The following is a 26,302-nucleotide window of genomic DNA, read 5'->3' on the forward strand; positions in this document are numbered from 1 at the left end:
GATGTCATTTCTCACCTTATTGATATGCAGTTTGGTGGAAAATAGAAAAACAGTCGTGCCATTTCACCTCGCAGCCGGATGCTTTAAAAATGAGTCTTTGGCCTCTGCGGGGTGGTCAGATATGAGGAGTGAGTGTGCGTTTCTCTCCTCCTCGCTGTTTCTTTCTCTCCTCCTCATCTTTCTTTCCCTCCTCCTTCTTTCTCCCCATCCCAAAGTCACACTGAGCTGTGCCTGACCTTCAACCACTGTTCCCCTCCCCGCTCTGCACCTGTCCCCAGGCCACATCGTCTGCATGTTAACAGAGGGTGAGTGAGAGAGACCCACTCCCTCTGGCGTCCCTGGTGTATTAACCTTGATCAAAGGGTGATGTGCTGATTGGAGGATTCTTCTTCTACTACACAAGGGCTCTGAACTCCTCTCCAGTGTCTCCTCCATCACTGCTTTGTAGTCTAGTGAATGTTTAATGTTTATCTTTTTCTGCCTTAAAGTTATCTCACTTAACCCAGAATTAACGTCTTGTGTAATTGGTCAGATGCACGAGTAAGTTCTGGGTGCATACTTAAGAGAAAGGAGGATGGGAACCGGAATGAAGCGCTCCACACTCTCTCTTTGCAAGTTGTTGGCAAGTCTATGGGCCAGATGTCCCCTCCCCTTACGAAATTCAAAAGATGCTAACCCCTGTGAAATTGTGATTTGTCCAAATAACCAGGGACGAAAAACCCAAGAACCGGAACTGATGCTGCTATCTCACTATCATGACAGATCTACTGTACCATTTATGTTTTCATCTTAGGCTCTTTGAGAAGCTGCTATACAGTAGCTACAACTTATGAATAACTGTTGTGGGCACTAAAACTCATTTTGTTTTGTAAGAAATAGCCAGGTCACAACACTAGCTCATGCTTGCTTATGACAGGTCTTAGAATGTTATGTCATCTTAAAGCATTATACCCAGTGACTTTAAATACCTGTGATCTTCAAGGACAGTGTTACCGAAGTTTCTAAATGTGGTTGTAGAGATATGAATGCAACTGATTCTGTCTGGGTGAACATATTTTAATCATAGTGAACTGTACAGATGCCGACTCTTAATTTCATCATCCTGAAATGCAAACTTTGTGTATTAGAGACTTAAAAAGGCTTCTGACGTTTATAATTTCTGATTGAAAATGTCAGCCTTGATTTTCTCAAATTTTTTTCATCAACCCTTATAAAACGTTTCCATTAATTATAATCCACAATCCAATTCACATTTCCTGTTGCTGCAGGATTATTTTCCTGCTGTGTGAAACTGGCTCAAATTAAGATACGGCATCTGTAAGCAGCCTTCCCATGTTAGAGAAGAAGGAGGTGGGGTGTGTGTGTGTGTGTTTATGTGGAGAACTGTGCAAAAGGTTTGGAGTGAGGTGTCACTCAGTCTGTAGAGGTTGAGGAGAAGAGACCAAAGGGAGAAGCCAGTGATGTGGCATGCTGTCTCAACTGAACCACAGCCAGTCTTATGGAGGGAGCAGATCACTGAACCACTGAGCCAGTCTTATGGAGGGAGCAGATCACTGAACCACTGAGCCAGTCTTATGGAGGGAGCGGATCACTGAGCCACTGAGCCAGTCTTATGGAGGGAGCAGATCACTGAGCCACTGAGCCAGTCTTATGGAGGGAGCAGATCACTGAACCACTGAGCCAGTCTTATGGAGGGAGCAGATCGCTGAACCACTGAGCCAGTCTTATGGAGGGAGCAGATCACTGAACCACTGAGCCAGTCTTATGGAGGGAGCGGATCACTGAACCACTGAGCCAGTCTTATGGAGGGAGCAGATCGCTGAACCACTGAGCCAGTCTTATGGAGGGAGCAGATCACTGAACCACTGAGCCAGTCTTATGGAGGGAGCAGATCACTGAACCACTGAGCCAGTCTTATGGAGGGAGCAGATCACTGAACCACTGAGCCAGTCTTATGGAGGGAGCAGATCACTGAACCACTGAGCCAGTCTTATGGAGGGAGCAGATCACTGAACCACTGAGCCAGTCTTATGGAGGGAGCGGATCACTGAACCACTGAGCCAGTCTTATGGAGGGAGCGGATCACTGAACCACTGAGCCAGTCTTATGGAGGGAGCAGATCACTGAGCCACTGAGCCAGTCTTATGGAGGGAGCAGATCACTGAACCACTGAGCCAGTCTTATTGAGGGAGCAGATCGCTGAACCACTGAGCCAGTCTTATGGAGGGAGCAGATCACTGAGCCACTGAGCCAGTCTTATGGAGGGAGCAGATCACTGAACCACTGAGCCAGTCTTATGGAGGAGCAGAGCAGATCTTATGGAGGGAGCTGAACCACTGAGCCAGTCTTATGGAGGGAGCAGATCACTGAACCACTGAGCCAGTCTTATGGAGGGAGCAGATCGCTGAACCACTGAGCCCGCCTTATGTTTGGAGCAGCTGTCTAGGCTGGTCTAATCTATAGCACTGCCATGCGCGGTAATCAGAGAGCATCAGACTACAAACACACCACCGCGCTCACACACGCATACTGTAAACATGCAATCAACACTCACGACACACACACATACTGTAATCAACAGACACAAACTTTCTCTCTCTAATGTAGACAAACTAAAACAAACACTCAAAGCACCCACACACACTCACAACATTATAAGGAGCGCCACAGCTTCAGAACATAAACAAGAGCTCTTACATACACAGCATGTTACCTTGTCTGATTGCATCCGAACAGAAATAGATAGTCGAGAGAGAGGGTTTTCAAAGCCCAACTTACATTTCATCTCTTACCTTTGGTCATCTCTCTCCTTTGGTCAGGTAGGATGTGATGGAGATGAGGTTGTTAGTTTACGCTACCCATGTACTCTGTGAGGGGTTAGAGTACGTTGTCCACATTAGGATAGCTTCGGTCTCATCACAACTTCTAGATTGAACAAAGTTGTGCGTAGACTAGGGCTGTCCTAACATGGACACCGTAGAGGACATGGAGCCTATTCACCAGTGGAGTTGTTGTGTTTTGAAGAGTGACTTCCTCTGAACTTTAGACAGAAAAATGCATATCTACGGCTTGTTCTCTTCCTTGCCAGATTTCTGTCAATCAATGCCATTTTTTTTTATTGGGCCCTTTTTACATCAGCAGTTGTCATGAAGTAGCTTTAACAGTAGGCCAGGCTAGTTTGAGTATCACTTTTGCTGACTATGAAGATTGATGCAGAAATTGCCTCTTCATTTGACCCTTGATTTCTAAATGTGAGGAAACCATTGGACCTCGGTGTGCTGTGTCACCAAGGCCCAGGGCTGTGTTATTGTGGCTATAGGGCCTAGTAATGCTTCATTGGCACCTGTGGGAGAATTGGGATTACTATTGATGACGGCTCAGTAGCTAAATGGACTGCAGAGAAATGTTGAAAGCAGAAGAGAGGGACAATAACATTTCAGACTGTAGTTAGAACACACCCTAACCTTGTGTTGTACAGATCTAGGCTTTTAATTTGATCAGCCTGTTGCAGGAGAACTGCAATGCAGGACATTTTTAACTTGTAGTGTATTCAAGGTTTAAAAATGGCTTCTGTTGTTGAATTTCCACTTTGTCAGACTTGATTTTGCCTTACGAAAAATGTATCAACCCCTACACAAATGTCCATAATCCACATAATTATTACCATTTCCTGTTGCTGCATGGTTATTTTCCTGCTGTAGCAAAGTGGCTCAAATATTTCTTTATTTTGACATTTAACCTTTATTTAACTAGACAAGTCAGTTAAGAACTTAAGAACACATTATTATTTACAATGACAGCCAACACCGTCCAAACTTGGACATTGCTGGGCCAATTGTGTGCCACCCTATGGGACTCCCAATCACAGCTGGTTGTGATACAGCCTGGATATGAACCAGGGTGTCTGAAGTGACACCTCTAGCACTGAGATGCAGTGCCTTAGACCGCTGCCCTACTCGGGAGACCGAGTGATCCTACATCTGAACCTAAATGGGCTGTGAAGAAATATTGTGAATGGTTGATTCCTTCTCTCACCCAAGCATGAGTCATAGCAAAATATAGAGACATTGGCTTCATACTGTACGGTATAATAGGCAGATGGAATAAAAACTGCACATCAAACAAAGACCATGGCATTCACTGTGTTTACGATTGATCGATTCCCTCCCTTTCTCCTCTCGTCATCATCATCAGAACAATGAACTCCTTCTTGGAGATGACTAGCATCCACTTGAGTCATTACAGAAACACACACACACACACATCTCAAGGTTGACTAAAGAGAAATGGACAAGCAGCACCCTGTAACTGCAAAGAGTTAGTCAAACAATGTAAATCATTCAGGCAATATAGCTTGAGGTCAGAGGTCATAGCATGGGTGTTGTGAGACACTCAAAAAGGTGTAATGGGTTTGCACTCAGAAAGATGTCGCATAAAGCTTACACCATTATTTGATTTTGAAAAAGTGTGCACAGACGTTTTGGCTTTATAGCCTTCTTCAGCATTTAGGTACAATTTTCTTTTCATTCAAAACAGCATTTGTAAAGAACAACCGATGAACAACAGATGCTTCTAATCAGGGTTTACACTCATCTGCCAATCAATCTACCTGTATTGTTGGGAGACACTGTCCAGGCATCCACACTTTCTTTCTGACCTCAAACAATTGGGCTAACGACAAATGACACCCTATCCCTAAGTGCACTACATAAGGGTAGGGTATCTGATCAGAAGTAGTGCACTATATGGCAAATAATGTGTCATTGGAGACCCAGTCTGTGGAGGGGAGGGGGATGTGTGTGCGTGCGTGCAAGTACCCCAGCCTGCGTACCTACGTGCATGTGTGGGTGCGAGACTGCTAATGGAAATCACACATGCATTTCAGCTGTGATTCAATGTGATAAGTGGAATAAAAAACAACAACAAAACAAGGGTCTGTATCTGTGGAACAAAGATCCACAGCACTAAAGAAATCCGTGCCCAACCCAATCTGCAACAGGTCATCAAAACGCTTATAACTTAACTTTCTTGTGAGTAGTACTACATTACACTACTATATTACGTCAGTGTGCATTATACAACACCTCACAAAGTCCCTACAAAGGCCATTACATTACACTCAGTGGCCGTTTTATTAGGTACACCCAGCTAGTACTGGTTCGAACCCACCTTTGCTCCAGAACAGCCTGAATTCTTCGGGGCATGGAAATGTTGCTCAATTTCTATCAAGTTGCCTAACATGTGCCAGGAAAACATTCCCCACCAGGATTGGGCCACGGACTCATGATGCTCACACCAAATCCTGACTCTGCCATCAGCATGACGCAACAGGAACTGGGATTCATCGGACTAGGCAATGTTTTTCCACTCCTCAATTATCCAGTGTTGGTGGCCTGCTTCTTGTTTTTAGCTGGTAGGAGTGGAACCCGGTGTGGTTGTCTGCAGCAATAGCCCGTCTGTGACAAAGACCGACGAGTTGTGTGTTCTGAGATGCCGTTCTGCACACCACTGTTGTACTGCGCCGTTATTTGTCTGTCTGTGGCCCGTTAGCTTGCACGATTCTTGACATTCTCCTTCGACCTCTCATCAACGAGCTGTTTTCGGCTGCAGGATAGCCACTGACTGAATGTTTTATGTTTGTCGCACCATTCTCAGTAAACACTACACACTGTCATACGTGAAAAGCCCAGGAGGCCGTTTCTGATATACTGGAACCGGCGTGTCTGGCACCAACAATCATACCACACTGAAAGTCACTTACAGTAGGTCACTCGTTGTTGCCCATTCTAATGTTCAATCGATTAGTAACTGAATGCCTGACTGATTGATTTATATTGCAAACCACGGCCACATCCCTATCTTATCTATCTATACTTTCCGAATGCACGATCGATCGTTGTTCACACAAGCACTGATATTTAACCCTTTCTCCTAGGCTGAGTCTCCTCCTACACATCTGAACAGCCAATGCATCTCTGTTGCTAGACAGAACCATAGTGATATCTGTTCTTCCTCACTTCATCTCATTTTTGTGGTACCCTTCCCCAGATCTGTGCCTCAAATAAGACTGTACCATAACAAAATCTGGAAAAAGTCAAGGGGTCTGAATACTTTGCGAAGGCATTACATATATCTATATATGCTAACTGTTTTGTTGCAGTGGACAAGTTATATTCTGTTCTTGTATTTGGAAAAATTACTGTGAATGTTGACTTGTTGAACTGATGACCTTTGTATGGAAGGAGTCCAGGACATTTGATATGGTTAGGCTGCTGCTTCGTGACCTTTCTAGGGTTGAATTGTATACACAATCAGAATCTTAGGAATGGGTTTAATCTAAATCAGTGCTATATTGACGTGAACATTGTTTACCATGAACGCCATCTCCCAAGAAAATGCCTTTTAAAAGTAGCATTTTTGTCTGTCCCAGGATGCTGCACTACGGATTGAATCCCAGCCTTAGAAAGCTCAGGAAGAAGCAGCTCCACTGTCTTTCAATTATTATAAGAGAGGTGTGTCTTGTGAGGTGTGTAAAAAAACTAGGTAGAAAACCAGAGGAGAAAAGAACTGGACTGTAGCTTTCAACATGTGGGAGGATGATAAGAAGCAGGCAGGCTGATTAACCATCATGAACACCAGAGGCAGTGAAATAGACTGATTAACCATCATGGAAACCAGCCAGGCAGTGAAAACCCATCATGAACACCAGGCAGTGAAGTAGACTGATTAACCATCATGGAAACCAGCCAGGCAGTGAAGTAGACTGATTAACCATCATGAAAACCAGCCAGGCAGTGAAGTAGACTGATTAACCATCATGAACACCAGCCAGGCAGTGAAGTAGACTGATTAACCATCATGAACACCAGCCAGGCAGTGAAAATAGACTGATTAACCATCATGAAAACCAGCCAGGCAGTGAAGTAGACTGATTTAACCAACATGAAAACCAGCCAGGCAGTGAAGTAGACTGATTAACCATCATGAAAACCAGCCAGGCAGTGAAGTAGACTGATTTAACCAACATGAAAACCAGCCAGGCAGTGAAGTAGACTGATTAACCATCATGGAAACCAGCCAGGCAGTGAAGTAGACTGATTAACCATCATGAAAACCAGCCAGGCAGTGAAATAGACTGATTTAACCATCATGAACACCAGCCAGGCAGCAAAATAGACTGATTAACCATCATGAACACCAGCCAGGCAGTGAAATAGACTGATTTAACCATCATGAACACCAGCCAGGCAGTGAAATAGACTGATTAACCATCATGAACACCAGCCAGGCAGTGAAATAGACTGATTAACCATCATGAACACCAGCCAGGCAGTGAAATAGACTGATTTAACCATCATGAACACCAGCCAGGCAGCGAAATAGACTGATTAACCATCATGAACACCAGCCAGGCAGTGAAATAGACTGATTAACCATCATGGAAACCAGCCAGGCAGTGAAATAGACTGATTTAACCATCATGAACACCAGCCAGGCAGCGAAATAGACTGATTAACCATCATGAACACCAGCCAGGCAGCGAAATAGACTGATTAACCATCATGAACACCAGCCAGGCAGTGAAATAGACTGATTAACCATCATGGAAACCAGCCAGGCAGCGAAATAGACTGATTAACCATCATGAACACCAGCCAGGCAGTGAAATAGACTGATTAACCATCATGGAAACCAGCCAGGCAGTGAAATAGACTGATTTAACCGTCATGAACACCAGCCAGGCAGCAAAATAGACTGATTAACCATCATGAACACCAGCCAGGCTGAGAAATAGACTGATTAACCATCATGAACACCAGCCAGGCAGTGAAATAGACTGATTTAACCAACATGAACACCAGCCAGGCAGTGAAATAGACTGATTTAACCGAGGCTTACTGAAGTTCGGCTCTCTCACAGGAGGACGCAAAGCTGGGAGTGTGCGTCCTTTTTAGTTCCTTGTAAGCCCAGCCCCATCCTTTAGCTAGAAGATATTGTGTGTGTGCGTGCCTGTGTTTTCTCTATTATCCTCTCACTTGTTTGAGGGTTTGTGAAATGATAGACCCAGTCTTAATCACTTCTCAGAGTTACAGTAATGTTTATTCTTGGGAATTGGATTTAGATTAGTTGGGGCTTTTTTAACACATGCACAATCGGAAAATAAGAATAAGTCGTCTCGAGACAGCTTCTGTTTGTGCTTCACTCGAGACGGGAAGACTAACTGTATCATCGTCATCCTCATCGCCATCATTATCACCACCATCATTACCATCATCATCACCATCATCATTTAGCATAATAGGATATAAATCCTGCTTTTTTTTGGACCGACTTAGCAGCAAGTTTGTCAGAGTTATGCTCTATTGTGGTGCATCAGTCTGAATGGTAATATCACACTGCTACATTATGGTCCTGTAGAACAAGACATGGAAATAATACAATATAATGATGCTACATTATGCTCCTGTAGATTGAAGAAGATTGCAGAACAGCAGCGATGATGAACTTCCAGAGATCCTGGAGCTATGACAGCTTCAGTCTTTACAAAGTTCTAGAACAGCAGCTTATTTCACTCTGAAGTTTGTTGCTGAGGTCTTCTGTAAGATAAGAGAATTGAGCCACTCAGTAGGCCTCTGTGTAACCGCTCAATGCTGTTAGGTTGTGTTTCCATGACAACACATTGAGGCAGTTTGTGGTTGTGGTTGATATCCACATGGCTGAAAACCAAGTGCAATATACAGCTCCACCCAATGAACACATTAAGTTAGGAGTTGAATAATAACATTTTATTGTAAATAACTGTCACTTTTTGGGCGACCCAACCAAATTCATACATAAATGTGTGTTTATAGATCTGTCATTTTCATTGAAAGTAAGTCTGAGTGGTATATATGTTCTATTTGCGCTATTTCTATGCTTCCTGTTCTTACATTTTGTTTTTGTGTCTTTTACTTTCGTTTTGTACACCAGCTTCAAACAGCTGAAAGTACAATATTTTTGGTTATGGAAAATATGTTCCACGGTGGTTTAGATGGTACAATGATTCTCTACATAAACTGAAATTAGGCGAACTATTCACACTTTTTAGATTTCTGCATAGTGCAACTTTAAAGCAGCAGCAGCAGAGCATGGTCCCTCCTATCAGAAGCAGCAAAGCATAGTCCCTCCAATCAGAAGCAGCAGAGCGTGGTCCCTCCTATCAGAAGCAGCAGAGCATGGTCCCTCCTATCAGAAGCAGCAGAGCATGGTCCCTTCTATCAGAAACAGCAGAGCATGGTCCCTCCTATCAGAAGCAGCAGAGCATGGTCCCTCCTATCAGAAGCAGCAGAGCATGGTCCATCCTATCAGAAGCAGCAGAGCATGGTCCCTCCTATCAGAAGCAGCAGAGCATGGTCCCTCCTATCAGAAGCAGCAGAGCATGGTCCCTCCTATCAGAAGCAGCAGAGCATGGTCCCTTCTATCAGAAGCAGCAGAGCATGGTCCATCCTATCAGAAGCAGCAGAGCATGGTCCCTCCTATCAGAAGCAGCAGAGCATGGTCCATCCTATCAGAAGCAGCAGAGCATGGTCCCTCCTATCAGAAGCAGCAGAGCATGGTCCCTCCTATCAGAAGCAGCAGAGCATGGTCCCTCCTATCAGAAGCAGCAGAGCATGGTCCCTTCTATCAGAAGCAGCAGAGCATGGTCCCTCCTATCAGAAGCAGCAGAGCATGGTCCCTCCTATCAGAAGCAGCAGAACATGGTCCATCCTATCAGAAGCAGCAGAGCATGGTCCCTCCTATCAGAAGCAGCAGAGCATGGTCCATCCTATCAGAAGCAGCAGAGCATGGTCCCTCCTATCAGAAACAGCAGAGCATGGTCCCACCTATCAGAAACAGCAGAGCATGGTCCCTCCTATCAGAAGCAGCAGAGCATGGTCCCTCCTATCAGCAGCAGAGGGCATTACTCCGCAGGACGTTGTCCCGGTCCGAGTTTTGTGTTAAGTCGAGGGCAAAAAAGAAGACCGATCAGCTGGATGATACCAGCCATGATGAACAATATTGCGGCAGAGTTAATAACTTCAGCTTTAGATACTCCAGCTGAAGTAGAGCGCTCCCCCCAAGTTCCCTCTTCTCGCCGATCAACAATTTGTCACTCATTTCATCATGGAAACATAACCTGTTAATACAGAATTGGGTCAGTATGTGGTTGTGGTTTGTATCCATAGCTACAGCACCCCTTTGATAAATCACAAGAAAAAAATATAGATATTAATTAAATATTTGTACACTAGGCCTTTATTGCGCCTGTATAAGCATAGAAAAATACTCGCCAACAAAACATTTCCTTAGCACATTAGGTCTACTTATCACTATGTTTAGCCAACTGTACAAAGGGTTTCTACCGGTAGCTTGCAAAGTAAACATGATCAGTTAACAGTACATCGGCAAATACACCCCACTGCTGCTTGACAGGCAGAGCCCAAAAAGGATGGGAATGTCACCTAAACCACTCTTAATTGTCAGGTATAATTCACTTTAATTTTATACCACTCAAATATCCAATTAACAGCGGCCGTTTATGGAGAGAGATCGTGAGGCTCAGTGGAGGCTGCTGAGGGGAGGACGGCTCATAATAATGGCTGGAACGAAGTAAACGGAATGGCACCAAACACATGGAAAGATCTGCTACAACAGGTCGTTCACACACCGGCTGGTGTAGGATGGCGAGTCTTCCAAAGGCATCGATTGTCTCATCAAGGATGACATAAATGTCCTTCCCTCTACAGCATCTTTGATGTCCTGCACATATTGTGGATAGAGCTCTGGCAGGTATTCTGTACTCAGATGGGATGGCGCTGGGATAGACCCTCCCTGCTTGCAGTGTTTCTTCAGAAATGTGGGCAACTTGGGCCCCTTCTCAAAGTATGTTTGCCTTGATTAATGATCTTGAGAAGTCCAAGATGAATTCCTTTCTCTCAGCTGTGGAGGGAATCTTTAACAGACAGGAGGTCAGAGGCTGTGTTCTTGTTTGGACTGGAAAACAATTTAGAAAATAAATAACAAATGGTTCATTTGGTAAAATAAGAATTCTCAGGTTGAGTTCAATAGCAGGCCTACAATGGATCTCAATCTTTGAAGCTGAGCACACTCTCTCCTGAAGCCACCCACACACACAGACTGCCCATAAACGTGACAGAGGCCTTGAACACACAGAAACAGACACACAGCCCATAAACCTGACAGAAGGTCTCTCACACAAAAATATTTTCAAACAATGAAAGATAACAAAAAAAGTCACTAAATATGTCTGTGACTTGCTGCTTTTGTCTTTCCTAACTTGTCACTTGTTTTGATAGCTCCACCACATCACTTTTGTTAGCTAGCTAACATTACTTCAGCTAAGTTAGCTAGCTAGGCTAAATGATGTGATGGAGCTGGAGTGACAGCATGGAAAGTGACAGCGTGGAAAGCTTGCCAGGCTAACGTTAACTAGCTGACTTAGCTGAAACAGGGGCACACTGAAGAAGCTACTATGTAGATACAGACAAATGGATTTGTCAAGAACAGATATTAGCTAACTACAACGAAGAACAGATATTAGCTAACTACAACAAACCTACTAGCTAGTTTATATATCTGTCGCTAGCTAAAGCATCCAAATGTTTACCTGGTCCACTAGCCCTCCTATTTTTGTGTCGGAGCGACCTCAGGTGCTCCACCTCAGTTTGACACCGTATGTGTATTGAATGCTGACAGACTTTGCAGACAAGTACTCCTCCATCCTCGTACAGTTCAGCTGGAAACTCCCTGACCTTGTCCCTGACTGTTATTCTGGTCGCCAAACATTTACTCCTCAGCTCCTCTGCTGTTAATCTGTTCTTTTTAATCTGATACTTCTTTCCTCAGAACGCTGTCATTCATTCGAGATACATCAATTTGAGATACATCAATGAAAACGGTGGAAAAACTGTTATTCAACAATTCAATTTTATTTAACTTTGCTATCAGCTGGCAGCTTTTTAGCTTTAGAATCCTATGCATTTTATTGGAAATTCTGCGGATTTTCGTCAGAATTCTGCATGCGCAGGTTCTGTGCGGGTCTAGTCATACGTGATGCCTTTCCTGCTTTTACTTATGCAGGAAAATAAAAGTAAGGCATGTGATATATAATTGTCACCCTAAAATAATCTCATATAATTATAGTTCATACAGGTTTTATACCAACTCTGTATAAATAGCATCTAAAATATACATTGAGTGTAGAAAACATTAAGGACACCTGCTCTTTCCATTGCAGACTGACCAGTTTAATCCAGGTGAAAGCTATGATCCCTTATTGATGTTACTTAAATCCACTTCAATCGGTGTAGTTGAAGGGGAGGACCAACTGACCTACTCCCTGACCAAAATGGCTGACATTTTATACTGTCATAATAACATTCATGTCCATTCTTGTATTCTAATTCTATGGCTTTGACAGCCTCGTCTATTTCAAAGTTATAGAGAAGTCATAGAAAGGTATTTTTCACATCCATGTTTCACCTAAATGACTGACTGAGTCACTGAACACACTATAGGGAGCAATCAGGAGAAAGGCTGCAGCCCCCTAGCCGAAGTAGAGCGATCCCCCAGTTCCCTCTTCTCTCTAGTCAACTTATTGGAGGAGTCGCTGAGGATTGCCCTGGCCTTCCAGGAGACAGGAATGAGGATGAGAAATCTGGCCAGGTTGAAGAATATTCCTGTTATAACGATCAACTTGTATATCTTGCCCTTAATGTAGTTGGTGGTCTTGTGCCCGACCATGGAGACCATGACTCCCAGAAACCCCAGGATAATAGCCATGATGGTCATGGCTCTGGTGGCCTGCAGGTTGGAGCTCCATGCGGAGCTTGGCATGGAGTCGTAGACTTCACACTGAATGTGGCTCGTGCTCCTTTTCACACAGCTTATCCACAGGCCGTCCCAGACCACCTCCGTGGTGACAAAGATAGCTGCTGTGAAGGTCGTCTCCATCCAGGTGGGGAGTGCACACACTACAATGGTGGTGATTAATCCTATGACTCCCAGGACGATGCCCACAATCTCCACGTCCATCGACATACTGGGTCCCTGGGTACACCTGCCCTTCCTGGAGGAATAAGGATATGAGTCAACAAAGACATTTCAAAACCGCAGAGATGTTGAACTTCCAGAGATCCTGGAGCTATGACAGCTTAAGTCTTTACAAAGTTCTAGAACAGCAGATTATTTCACTCTGAAGTTTGTTGCTGAAGTTACTGTTACATAGGAAAGTATTTCCACCAGTATGTTTTATTAAAATGACAGATTTATGTGTGTGTGTTCTGTCTGGGGTAGCGTTTCTAATTAGTGAGATTGAGCTGTGCCACCTGCTGTCCTAATGCCACCAGGATGCAAAGAGGCCGACCCTGAAGAGGAACATTAATATTTAACAACACTTACTGGAGGGAGGGAGAGCTGGTGTTATTTTGCTCAGTAATTACTGACAGACCCACAGGGGTCTAGGCTCGACTGGACTGTACATCTCCAGAGCAGCTTGTCAGAGAGCACAGTAATGGGGAAATAAACTCAAAGACTGAGGCCCTCTGAGAGATGGGAAGGATGGTGGGAGTAGAGGGAGGGAGGGAGAAGGCGGAAGAGGGAATGGACAGGTAAGGAGGGGGAGATCTGGCAGAGGGAGAAAGATTTGAGGAGAGAGCTTGAGAGATGGAGAGATTAGAGAACAGGGAGAGAGATGGAGAGAAGAGGTAGAGAGAGAGAATGAAGAATCGTGTGTATGTGTATATATACAGTATATCTTGAGATACTTGGCTGAGATATTTAGCTTGTTATGGCTGTACAGAACAACAGCAGACTCTAGCCTCAAATATATACAGTATATCGTATAACATGTTTCATACAGTATTTACCAGCCAGAGGACTGAGGATTTACTGTTTTGCCCCTGTGCCTGTTCATTCCCAGTGTGTCTTAAGTTACTTGTAAAGGCTATTGGGACCTGTCCTGTGGGCTGGTGGTAGATGAGACCTGTCTGGTGGTCTGGTGGTAGATGAGACCTGTCTTGTGGTCTGGTGGTAGATGAGACCTGTCTTGTGGTCTGGTGGTAGATGAGACCTGTCTTGTGGTCTGGTGGGAGATGAGGCCTATCTGGTGGTAGATGAGACCTGTCTTGTGGTCTGGTGGTAGATGAGACCTGTCTTGTGGTCTGGTGGTAGATGAGACCTGTCTTGTGGTCTGGTGGTAGATGAGACCTGTCTTGTGGTCTGGTGGTAGATGAGACCTGTCTTGTGGTCTGGTGGTAGATGAGACCTGTCTTGTGGTCTGGTGGGAGATGAGACCTGTCCTGTGGCCTGGTGGGAGATGAGACCTGTCTTGTGGTCTGGTGGGAGATGAGACCTGTCTTGTGGTCTGGTGGTAGATGAGACCTGTCTTGTGGTCTGGTGGTAGATGAGACCTGTCCTGTGGCCTGGTGGGAGATGAGGCCTGTCCTGTGGCTTGGTGGTAGATAAGACCTGTCCTGTGGCTTGGTGGTAGATGAAACCTGTCTTGTGGTCTGGTGGTAGATGAGACCTGTCCTGTGGCCTGGTGGTAGATGAGACCTGTCCTGTGGCCTGGTGGGAGATGAGGCCTGTCCTGTGGCTTGGTGGTAGATAAGACCTGTCCTGTGGCCTGGTGGTAGATGAGACCTGTCCTGTGGCCTGGTGGTAGATGAGACCTGTCCTGTGGCTTGGTGGGAGATGAGACCTGTCTTGTGGTCTGGTGGTAGATGAGACCTGTCTTGTGGTCTGGTGGTAGATGAGACCTGTCCTGTGGCTTGGTGGTAGATGAGACCTGTCCTCTGGCTTGGTGGTAGATGAGACCTGTCCTGTGGCTTGGTGGTAGATGAGACCTGTCCTGTGGCCTGGTGGTAGATGAGACCTGTCCTGTGGCCTGGTGGTAGATGAGACCTGTCCTGTGGCCTGGTGGTAGATGAGACCTGTCTTGTGGTCTGGTGGTAGATGAGACCTGTCTTGTGGTCTGGTGGTAGATGAGACCTGTCCTGTGGCTTGGTGGTAGATGAGACCTGTCCTCTGGCTTGGTGGTAGATGAGACCTGTCCTGTGGCTTGGTGGTAGATGAGACCTGTCCTGTGGCCTGGTGGTAGATGAATGGTGGTCTGGGCAACTAACACTCAGTCTCACATCAGAATTAGACGTTCATCCATGTTTCTCAAATGTCAAAGTTTGAAGTTGTTGCAGACCTTAAAATTATAATTGTGTTAAAGTTAAGTTTAGGCATTCACTCCAAATGGTTATGGTAAGTGTGTGTGTTTGTGTATCTGTGTGTCTTTGAGCGTGCACAGTACCGTTTGGCAAATCCTGACAGGTCTCCAAAAAGGAGAGGAGCAAAGAGGGCCTTCCTATCTCTGAGGGCCTCAGTCTTTGAGTTTATTTCCCCATTACTGTGCTCTCTGACAAGCCGCTCTGGAGATGTACAGTTCAGCCTAGCCTAGACCCCTGTGGGTCTGTCAGTAATTACTGAGAAAAAATACTATCTGTCTCTCTCTTTCTCTCTCTGTGGGTCTCTCTCTCTCTCGGTCTCTCTCTCTGTGTGTCTCTCGGTCTCATTCTCTCGGTCTCTCTCTCTCGGTCGGTTGCTCTCTCTCTCTCGGTCTCTCTCTCTTTCTCTCTCTCCCTCCTCCACTAGTACTGTATTATCACTGTTCATTTCTCTCTCTCTTTCTCTCTCTCTCTCTCTCTCTCTCTCTCTCTCTCTCTCTCTCTCTCTCTCTCTCTCTCTCTCTCTCTCTCTCTCCCCTCCACTAGTACTGTATTATCACTGTTAATTCATCTCCTCCACTCTGTAGGAACTAAAAGGCAGGAAAGCTAACAGGGCTTACTCTCCTATCAGTGTTTTAGTTTCATACCTTGAAGGGCCTTCAGTCAGTACATTGTGAAAGCACATGCCTTAAATCTTGTGTTATAAATGCACTCTCCGCAACTCTTCTGAGAAATATGTCTGGGATTTATTTATATATTAAGTGCAAATAGGAGAGATCTCTATCCAGCTCTTTTATCACAGAATCATTCAAAATAATTCATGTTCAGTCATGTGTTTTTCAAACATTCATAGCCTGTTAAAATGGTGTTAGATTGATCCATGTGTCTGAAAATGATTGATGCGAGGAGAACACAGCTTCTCTCAGCCCCAGTAGATTGACAGATCTATTGACCATTATACAATACCTGTTGGCAGTGCCTCCGCAATCAACCTTTTGAGAGAGAGCCTATTGGAGTCCTGTGGCAGTTTCAGCTGCTCTAATGCCATCAGGCTGAGTGGACCTAGACATGATGATTAGGCCTAGTCATCCCATCTATCAGTGGATTCTAGTGAGCTGTATCCTAAACCCCACTGGGCACCACTTTACACTGTGCTTTCTCTGGGTCACTGAATATTCAACAGGCCTGAAGCACTGTGTGAGCTGTCTTTCATGACAGATAGAGACACACAGTCTCCACTCATGTCTTAGATTGTGATTACTGGGAGGAACAACCCAGGGTGGTGTTCATTAGGGCACGCAATGGAAAATATTTTTCAACATTTTGCAACGGGCAATGAAAATTAGCTTCTTCTTTTTTATTGGACCCATCCAGGTAGTCCGTCCTTGTTTCAGTCTGTTGTCTTCTGTTTGGTGCCGAATGAACACCACCACTGAATATGTATGAGTCCTCTTCACTGGAACCCTGGGAGGGTAAATCAACAAGTCATCAAAGATTTTATCTTTATCAGTAGTGCTCTGTGTGGGCGGAGTAGGCGATCTTGAAGGAGTAGAGCATCTTTGCTGCTTCCCCAGGGAAGGGAAAGCAGGGGGTCAGGCGCATCTCACAGCAACAAGGGATATTCTGAGAAGGTTTTCTGAGCGTCGCCATGTGGTTGCCATGGCATTAGTGATGAATCAGATCTGCATGTTTGTTTGTGCTTTGATTTGCTTCATTGTAATGTTGATGTAAGCTTGTGAACAGAGGTGAGATCACAGAGATTGAATAGTTTTTGAGGGGATTTATACTGTAATTTATATATGCCTTCCCTCCCTCGGTACACAGGTATACACACTTTAAAGATGTTAATTGATGAGGAGGAACTAGGACGTGTCCCCTGATAGATTGGATACAGAGATTAATTGAGTTTATTGGTCAGTGTTTTGTGTAACCATGGATATGGAATGGGTCTTTGAGAAAAAAACAAATTGTGTGAATCAACTGTTTTTGTTCAGGATTTAAAGAATAAAGTATTTTAAATAAAGGATATGTTTAACCTCTCTGGAACCAGTGGGACGGTAAGCGTCCCACCTCGACAACAGCCAGTGAAATTGCAGGGCGCCAAATTCAAAACAGCAGAAATTCCTCAAACATACAAGTATTATAAACCATTTTAAAGAAACTTCTTGTAAATCCAACCACAGTGTCCGATTTTCAAAAAGGCGAAAGTACACCAGGCGATTATGTTAGGTCAGCGCCGAGTCACAGGAAACCATACAGCCATTTTCCAGCCAAGAAGAGGGCTCACAAAAGTCAGAAATAGCCATTTAAATTAATCACTAACCTTTGATCTGCATCAGATGGCACTCACAGGACTTCATGTTACACAATAAATGTGTGTTTTGTTCGATAAAGTTAATCTTTATGTCCAAAAACCTCAGTTGAAATTGGCGTGTTATGTACAGTAATCATTGTCTCAAACAAACATCCGGTGAAATTTCAGAGGCACATCAAATTACATAAATACTCATCATAAACATTGATGAAAAATACATGTTTTATACATAGGATTAAAGATAAATGTCTTGTTAATCCAGCCACTGTGTCAGATTTCAAAAAGGCTTTATGGCGAAAGCACACCATGCGATTATGTTAGGTCAGCTCCTAGCCACAGAAAACCATACAGCCGTTTTCCAACCAAGGACAGGGTTCACAAAAGTCAGAAATAGTGTTAAAATTAATCACTTACCTTTGATGATCTTCATCTGGTGGCACTCCCAGGTCTTCATGTTAGACAATAAATGTTTGTTTTGTTTGATAATGTCCCTTTGTTTTGTTTGATAATGTCCCTCTTCGTGTCCTAAAACCTCTGTTTTGTTGGTGCATTTTAGTTCAGTAATCCAAAGGCACAAAGTGCGCTCTCAACCTCCAGACGAAAAGTCAAAAGTACAATAAAAGTTTGTAGAAACATGTCAAACAATGTTTAAAATCTATCCTCAGGTTGTTTTTGTCATGAATCATCAATAATATTTCAACCGGACAAAAGCTTTGTCAATAGAAAAGGAGAAACAAGAAATGTGAGCTCCCAATCACGCCCTGGACTCATGTCTGGAAATTTCCACAGTCCACTCATTGTATCTCCCTCGTTTTTCAGAGTAAAAGCCTGAAACAATGCCTAAAGACTGGCCACATGTAGAAGAAGCCATAGAGATCACGAACTGGGTCCTAAGTCTTTGTATGTTGGATAGGCTTTCAATGGATAAACAGCCTTTCAAAATAATAGTACTTCCTGGATGGATTTTCCTCAGGTTTTCACCTGCCATATCAGTTCTGTTATACTCACAAACATTATTTTAACAGTTTCGGAAACTTTGGAGTGTTTTCTATCCAAATCAAATGATATGCATATCCTAGCTTCTGGGCCTGAGTAGCAGGCAGTTTAATTTGGGCCCCCTACCTTAGTGAAGTTAATATCATGAATACGTATTGTACCTTTGGTGGCTTTTATTTTATTGACCTAAAACATCTAATCCGGGATTCAATCTGATTGTGCTTGTCGACTATGCACCATTTTAAAGGTCATTTCTGATCACGCTGACATCTGCAGCATTTTACTGTGAATGCAATCTCCCCGAAAGCGCTAACATTCTTTTCAAAGCTGCATTGTCGGCAACATGTGATCGATCATATTGAATCCCAGGCCTAGTGACAGTAATTCTGCAAAACTCAAGATACCAGTTTGGAGATTTCCCAGGACAATGCCCTGTAGAATAGTCACATTGACCTGTGATCGATGGAAGAATAGATGCCTTCCCAGACCTGTCTGTGGTATTTAACCTTGCTGTAGCCATGAGCTGAACTTTGCCGTTTGTCACTTTGTTGCTGTAGGATCTTAGAGAACATCCACGTTGAGCTGAGTCACCGATGGCAGAGTTCCAATATCCACACTAGCGTACTACTTAGAATGCATGGTCAATATACAGGTAACTGCCAAAATAACGGAAACACTTGAGGAAGTGAGGGATACAAAGTATATTCAAATCAGGTGCTTCCACACAAGTGTGGTAACCTGAGTTGATTAAGCAATTAACATCCCAGCATGTATAGAGTCATGTATAAAAATGACCAGTTGCCCATTATTTTGGGTACCATGGCTAGAAGAGATCTCAGTGAAGAGGTGTCTCAATGGCGCTGTGTGTGTGTGTGTGTGTGTGTGTGTGTGTGTGTGTGTGTGTGTGTGTGTGTGTGTGTGTGTGTGTGTGTGTGTGTGTGTGTGTGTGTGTGTGTGTGTGTGTGTGTGTGTGTGTGTGTGTGTGTGTATTTATGTATGTCACCAGATATTAACCCAATTGAACACCCGTTATGGGAGATTCTGGAGCAATGTTTTCCCACCACTATCAACAAAACATCAAATAATGTAATTTATCGGGGAAGAATGGTGTCGCATCCCTCCAATAGAGTTGCAGACACTTGAAGAATCTATGCCAAGGCGCATTAGAGCTGGCTTGTGGTGGCTTGTGGCTTGTGGTGGCCCAAAGCCCTATTGACACTTGGTGTTGGTGTTCCTTTCGTTTTGCAGTTACATGTACATTGCTCCCTTCACTAAGTGGCATGGAGGTGTTGATCTTGGGGAAGAGCCATGCTGACTGTATGCATGCTGTTTCTGGAGGGAGGAGTGGAATGTAGTGGAGCTCATCACTAGAGACCTGGGTTATAGAATAAGGACTGAGAAGATGAGAGAGAGGTATAGGGATAGGTGAGAGGAGAGGAGGAGGAGGGAGGGAGAATAATAGGGTTAGGTGAGAGGAGCAGGAGAAGGAGGAGGAGGAGGAGAGGGTGAGGAACCCGGGTTAGGTGAGAGAAGGAGGACAGGGAGAGAAACAGGGTTAGGTGAGAGGAGCAGGAGGAGGAGGAGAGGGTGAGGAACCGGGTTAGGTGAGAGGAGGAGGAGAGGGAGAAAAACAGGGTTACGTGAGAGGAGCAGGAGGAGGAGGAGAGGGTGAGGAACCGGGTTAGGTGAGAGAAGGAGGAGAGGGAGAAAAACAGGGTTAGGTGAGAGGACAGAAGGAGGAGAACAATGGGAGAGGAGAAGGAGGAGAACAAGGGGAGAGGAGAAGGAGGAGAACAATGGGAGAGGAGATGGAGGAGAACAAGGGGAGAGGAGAAGGAGGAGAACAAGGCGAGAGGAGAAGGAGGAGAACAAGGGGAGAGGAGAAGGAGGAGAACAAGGGGAGAGGAGAAGGAGGAGAACAAGGGGAGAGCGGGGCGACGAGGAGATCCTCTGGAGGAACAGGCCAACGTTATTAACAAAGGGACCTGGAACACTGCATTATTGATGGAGGGAAGAGGAAGAGAGAAAGGAGAGGTGGACAGGTGGAGGCTATTATGCCATCAGGAAGGAGAGAAGCGAAGGGAAGGATTTCTCCATCTCTCTTCCTGATTAGTCAAGTATGGGGAGAAGTTTCTCACACACTAGCTGCATGAACACATGGAGAAAGAGAATGTCATCTACATTTGATTTTGTTACCTAAGCTATTTAAGTACAGTGCATTTGGAAAGTATTCAGACCCCCTGACTTTTTCCACATTTTGTTACGTTACCGCCTTATTGTAAAATGTATTAAATAAAACATTTTCCTCTTCAATCTACACACAATACTCAATAATGACAGTTAAAATAGGTTTTTAGAAATTTTAGCAAATGTTTGAAAATACATAAGTATTCAAACTCTTTGCTATGAGACTTGAAATTGAGCTCAGGTTCATCCTGTTTCCATTGATCATGCTTGAGATATTTCTACAACTTGATTCGAGTCCATCTGTGGTAAATTCTATTGATTGGACATGATTTGGAAAGGCACACACCTGTCTATAAAGGTCCCACAGTTGGTAGTGCATTTCAGAGCAAATACCAAGCCTTGTGGCCAAACTGAGCAATCGGTGGAGAAGGGCCTTGGTCAGGGAGGTGACCAAGAACCCGATGGTCTGACAGAGCTCCAGAGTTCTTCTGTGGAGATGGGAGAACCTTCTGGAAAGACAACCATCTCTGCAGCGCTCCACCAATCAGGCCTTTATGGTAGAGTGGCTAGATGGAAGCCACTCCTCAATAAAAGGCACCACAGACTGCTTGGAGTTAAAGGACTCTCAGACCATGAGAAACAAGATTCTCTGTTCTGATGAAAACAAGATTGAACTCTTTGACCTGAATGCCAAGCGTTACATCTGGAGGAAACCTATCACCATCCCTACAATGAAGCATAGGGGTGGCAGCATCATGCTGTGGGGATGTTTTTCAGTGGCAGGGACTGATGCTCCCCATCCAACCTGACAGAGCTTGAGAATGGGAGAAACTGCCCAAATACAGGTGTGCATATATCGTATAGCTTGTATCGTCATACCCAAGAAGACTAAACTGTCATCGCTGCCCGGGCAAGCTTCAACAAAGTACTGAGTAAAGGGTCTGAATAATTAATTTGCAAAAATGTCAAAAATCCAGTTTTTGCTTTGTCATTATGGGGTACAGTATTGTGTGTAGATTGAGGGGAAAGAACAATTTAATATATTTTAGAACATGGCTGTAACGTAACAAAATGTGGAAAAATTCAAGGGGTCTGAATACTTTCCGAATGCACTGTATGTCTCATTAATGACATTCATGTGTTCCTGCTTTCCTTCTCCAGAATAAAGTGATGAACATTGACAGACTGAAGGTGAAGCTTCAGGTAAGAGCCTTATAATGGATTCTATAATCTGTCCTTATTTCTCAATCCTCACCAGTGTGATGCCCAAACGATACAGCCCCTGTTACCCCATCAGGTGTGGTGTGTGTGTGTGTGTCCCATCTCTCCTACAGTGATGTATCAGGGTTATCACCACAGATTAATTGCACAATCAATAACCTAATTTTTTGTCTAAATAACTAATAAAAACAATTATGATTCAGTAGTTATATCTCCATGAATCTTCTACACTAAGCCCAATGTTCTCCTGACCCCAGTCACTCACTGCAGAGGCTCTCTGTTTCTCTGTCTGTGTGTCTTTCTCTTTCCCTCTCTTTCCCTCTCTCTCTCCCTCCATCTCTTTCCATCTCTCTCCCTTTCCCTCTGTCTCTCTCTGTCTCTCTCTCATCCTCCTCTCTCTTTCTCAATTTAAGAAGCATTATTGGCATGGGAAACATATGTTTACATTGCCAAAGCCAGTACATTGGATTTGTTTTTTGTTTTGTGGGCAGTGTGCACATAGCCTGTCTTCTCTTGAGAGCCAGGTCTGCCTTTGGCGGCCTTTCTCAATAGCAAGGCTATGTTCACTGAGTCTGCACACAGTCAACGATTTAGTTTATATTAATGTTTATACCACTAGTTTATATTCATGAGTATGGGGGGGGGAGTAGCAGCCTTTAGTACCTGTATGATTGGGGTGGGATGGAAACAGAAAGTAAGAGGGAGAGAAGGAAAGAAAAACACTACTCAACTGAAAACTCATATACACAGAGCCAGCCACCATCTATTGAAATTCCACTGCACACAAAAAAATCACTTTTAAAATGTATTTCATTATAAACCAACATGAGGGTCGAGGGATGCAAACACCTCGTAAGCAAACCCCTGGACTGGAGACCTGTTGTGATGGGGGGGGGGGGCAGTACCAGTGGTGAGGTAATGGAGGACAGTAACAAATGTTGGAGGAGATTGAGAGGCAAAATTAGCAGAAATTCCACAGAGGTTGGACTAATGGGGTGACAGGGCGGAGGCAACCACTAGTTTATATTCATGAGTATGACCTGATGCCTTATGCCCGCTTCACCTACCTGCACAGCATGCTGGGAAGTCACTAAGACTCCATATTCATTATCAAGCTTTCCCCCCAGTTTGAATCCAAGTTCAAAACTTTCCTAACATCAATTCTAAATTGGTCCTCTACTCCCTAGCCCCAACCCCCTACTTTAAGTTAAGTAAGATCTACAGTGAATGCCATTTCAATTTTTGTTTGTGAGACTTTAAATCTATGTCTTACCTCAAAGGAGTTTTATGTAAAGCAATGAAACAGTGGTAGTGAAATGATTCATTCCTATAGAGGTGAATCCTAACTTCCCATTGACATCACTGCAACATCACTGAGAACTTAGAATGCACCCCAATAGGAAATTATACATTTACCTTTAATAATTCTCCTTCTTCTTTCTCCAGATCTGGGACACAGCTGGACAGGAGCGTTTCCGCAGCGTCACACACGCCTACTACCGTGACGCCAATGGTGAGACAGACACACACACACTTCCTCTTTTTACTCTCTCACACCCAGACAAACACACTTGTGTGATTCTGTCTCAATACCGCTACATCTGTTGTGGTGACAGAAACCAGAGGGATTCTCTCCCTCATTAAGAAACGAGCTGCATTATATGTTACTTAAAGTGTTGAGTTTCATAACATTTAAATGCAGATTAGGATGATATGTAAATTAGCTGAATAAAATGTATGGTTCACTGTTTACATGTCGGTGAGAATGCAATTTGATTATTACCATTTGTCTTGAATGCATGACTGTCTAGATGGGTGGGTGGATGGAGATGGGTGGGTGGGTGGATGGATAGGTGGGTCAGTGGGTGGATGGATAGATAGATGGGTGGATGGATAGATGAGTGAATGGGGGGGTGGATGGATAGATGGGTCGGTGGGTGGATGGATAAGTGGGTCGGTGGGTGGATGGATAGATGGGTGGGTGTGTGTGTGTGAATGGATGGATAGATGGGTGGATAGATGGGTGGGTGGGTGTATGGATGGATAGGTGGGTGCATGGATAGGTGGGTGGGTGGATGGATAAGTGGGTCAGTGGGTGGATGGATAGATAGATGGGTGGATGGATAGATGAGTGAATGGGGGGGTGGATGGATAGATGGGTGGGTGTATGGATGGATAGATGGGTGGATGGATGGGTTAATGAATGGGTGGTTGGGTGGGTTAGTGGGTGGGTGGGTGGTTTAGTGGGTGGGTGGCTAGATGAGCCGGTGGGTTGGTGGGTGGGTGGGTGGGTGGGTGGGTGGGTGGGTGGGTGGGTGGGTGGACAAGTGGGTGGGTGGACAAGTGGGTCGGTGGGTGGATGGTCGGTGGATAGATGGATGGATAGATGGGTCGGTGGGTGGGTGGATGGATGGATGAGTAATGGGTGGATGGATAGATGGATGGGTGGATATATAGCATGTTCACATGGTGCATGTTTCTACCGTTTACAGTCTCCTTAAAAGCATGTGTTCGCCTTGATTCCGTCTTATTTAGCAACATTTGAAATAGTTTTTTACATTGGATAAAAGCCGCGACACAGAGCTACAAAATTTTATATTATTCACTGCATATTAGGAACAATTGGAAAGTAGTTCTGCAATGAATGATGATTAACTTGTAACCACACTTTTGAATGTTTTGGTACCTACTGGAGAGCTCTTCTTTGTCTACACCCATTCAACATCATTCACACCCTGTTAAGCTTTAGCTCCACCCATCTCTTTAAGGGTTGATCTGAGCTTTCAGTCCTAACAACAGCAGTCAAAGCACCAAAGCTAACTGGCTAGCAATTGTCACAGTGACATTCTATTAAAATGGACACTTGCATAGTGGAGTCTATGGTTAAGACATGTAGCTAGCTAGCTAAACAATGAATCATAATCAAAACTCATGACGTTACTACTAGGTTCAATGTTAGCTAGCTAACATTAGGCTTTTACAAGCAAAGCAAATGGCTCTGAGATACGAATAATAAGATCATACATGTAACACTGCGGCGGCAAGTAGCCTAGTGGTTAGAGTGTTGGATTAATAACCAAAAGGTTTCAAGATTGAATCCCCGAGCCGACAATGTAAAAATCTGTCATTCTGACCCTGAACAAGGCAGTCAACCCACTGTTCCTAGGCCATCATTGAAAATAAGAATTTGTTCTTAACTGACTTGTCTAGTTAAATGAGAAAAAATCATTAGCTCGCGAGCCAGCCAGCTAACTTTAGCTAGCTAGCTAACAGTACACTTTAACTTGGAATGAAAAGACTATGTCAAAACTAGAAACATGTCATATCTGAAAATGTAGCTAGCTAGACTATCTTACCCGTGGTCTGCTAGCCAGAGCGGATTTACCAGCTAAGTCTATCAACGGTTGTCGCAGTGACATTCTATTTTGTTGTAGCTAGCTAGCTACCGGCCAATACCACTCCAGGTGGTATTGGAATGGTTTTAAGAAGAGAAACACCTCTCCTCTGGATACCCACGGGGGACAAATACAAAAACGTATGCACTCAATACTGTAAGTTGCTCTGGATAAGAGCTCCTGCTACAGTAAGTGACTAAAATGTGTGCTCCAGCTCTCCACTCAGCCATTTGATCAGGTATGATGGGTGTATGTTTTAGCCTCTACACCCTGCCACATAAACACATCCTCCACATCAATTGAATGTGGTTATAACCCCAAAGCTTTTGCTTTTGATATGGTTCCTTGGGACGTTTCTGTAACCCAAACAACTCCTCAGATACCCTGCGAGATAGGAAGTCAGTGACTGCAGCCCAAGTAGCACCCTATTCCCTACTACTACTTTTGACCAGGTCCCGTAGGGCTATGGTCAAAAGTAGTGCACTACATAGGGAAGATGGTGCCATTTGCGCCACATCCAGTTGCTTTTGAAGTCAATGAGGCGCAGACATTAGTCGAGGGACTGCTTCAGTGATTTCTATAGCTTTAGTGAAGCAAATACAGTCAAACCCCTGGCAGCCAGTCACTGCCTCCCACTACTCGGCAGACCTCACTGAAATTCTCAGCAAAAGCAAAGAGTTCTACTGTACCACTTCACTTTTTCATATATCTCAATGGTTGTCGCAGTGAAATTCTATTTTCTTGTAGCTATAAAAAAAAATATATATATATATATATACAGTGCCTTGCGAAAGTATTCGGCCCCCTTGAACTTTGCGAACTTTTGCCACATTTCAGGCTTCAAACATAAAGATGTAAAACTGTATTTTTTTGTGAAGAATCAACAACAAGTGGGACACAATCATGAAGTGGAACGACATTTATTGGATATTTCA

At 44.2% G+C, this 26,302-nt stretch overlaps 2 protein-coding genes across 2 annotated transcripts in view; one reads left to right on the forward strand and one right to left on the reverse strand.

Moving 5' to 3' along the window:
- LOC135553872 (ras-related protein Rab-26-like) overlaps positions 1–26,302 on the forward strand; it is a 98,320-nt gene that overhangs the window by 17,595 nt on the left and 54,423 nt on the right. Inside the window, exons 3-4 of the mRNA XM_064985799.1 lie at positions 21,913–21,954; positions 23,419–23,485. Of these exons, the coding sequence (XP_064841871.1) occupies positions 21,913–21,954; positions 23,419–23,485 (109 nt within the window). The remainder of the gene's footprint in view (positions 1–21,912; positions 21,955–23,418; positions 23,486–26,302) is intronic.
- Positions 12,565–13,080, reverse strand: LOC135554842 (claudin-3-like). Its single transcript, XM_064987285.1, has one exon. It carries the CDS (start codon positions 13,078–13,080, stop codon positions 12,565–12,567), a length of 516 nt encoding a protein of 171 aa, XP_064843357.1.

This window comes from Oncorhynchus masou, chromosome 14, assembly GCF_036934945.1.
Source record: "Oncorhynchus masou masou isolate Uvic2021 chromosome 14, UVic_Omas_1.1, whole genome shotgun sequence".
In the NCBI taxonomy this organism is placed as follows: Eukaryota; Metazoa; Chordata; class Actinopteri; order Salmoniformes; family Salmonidae; genus Oncorhynchus; species Oncorhynchus masou.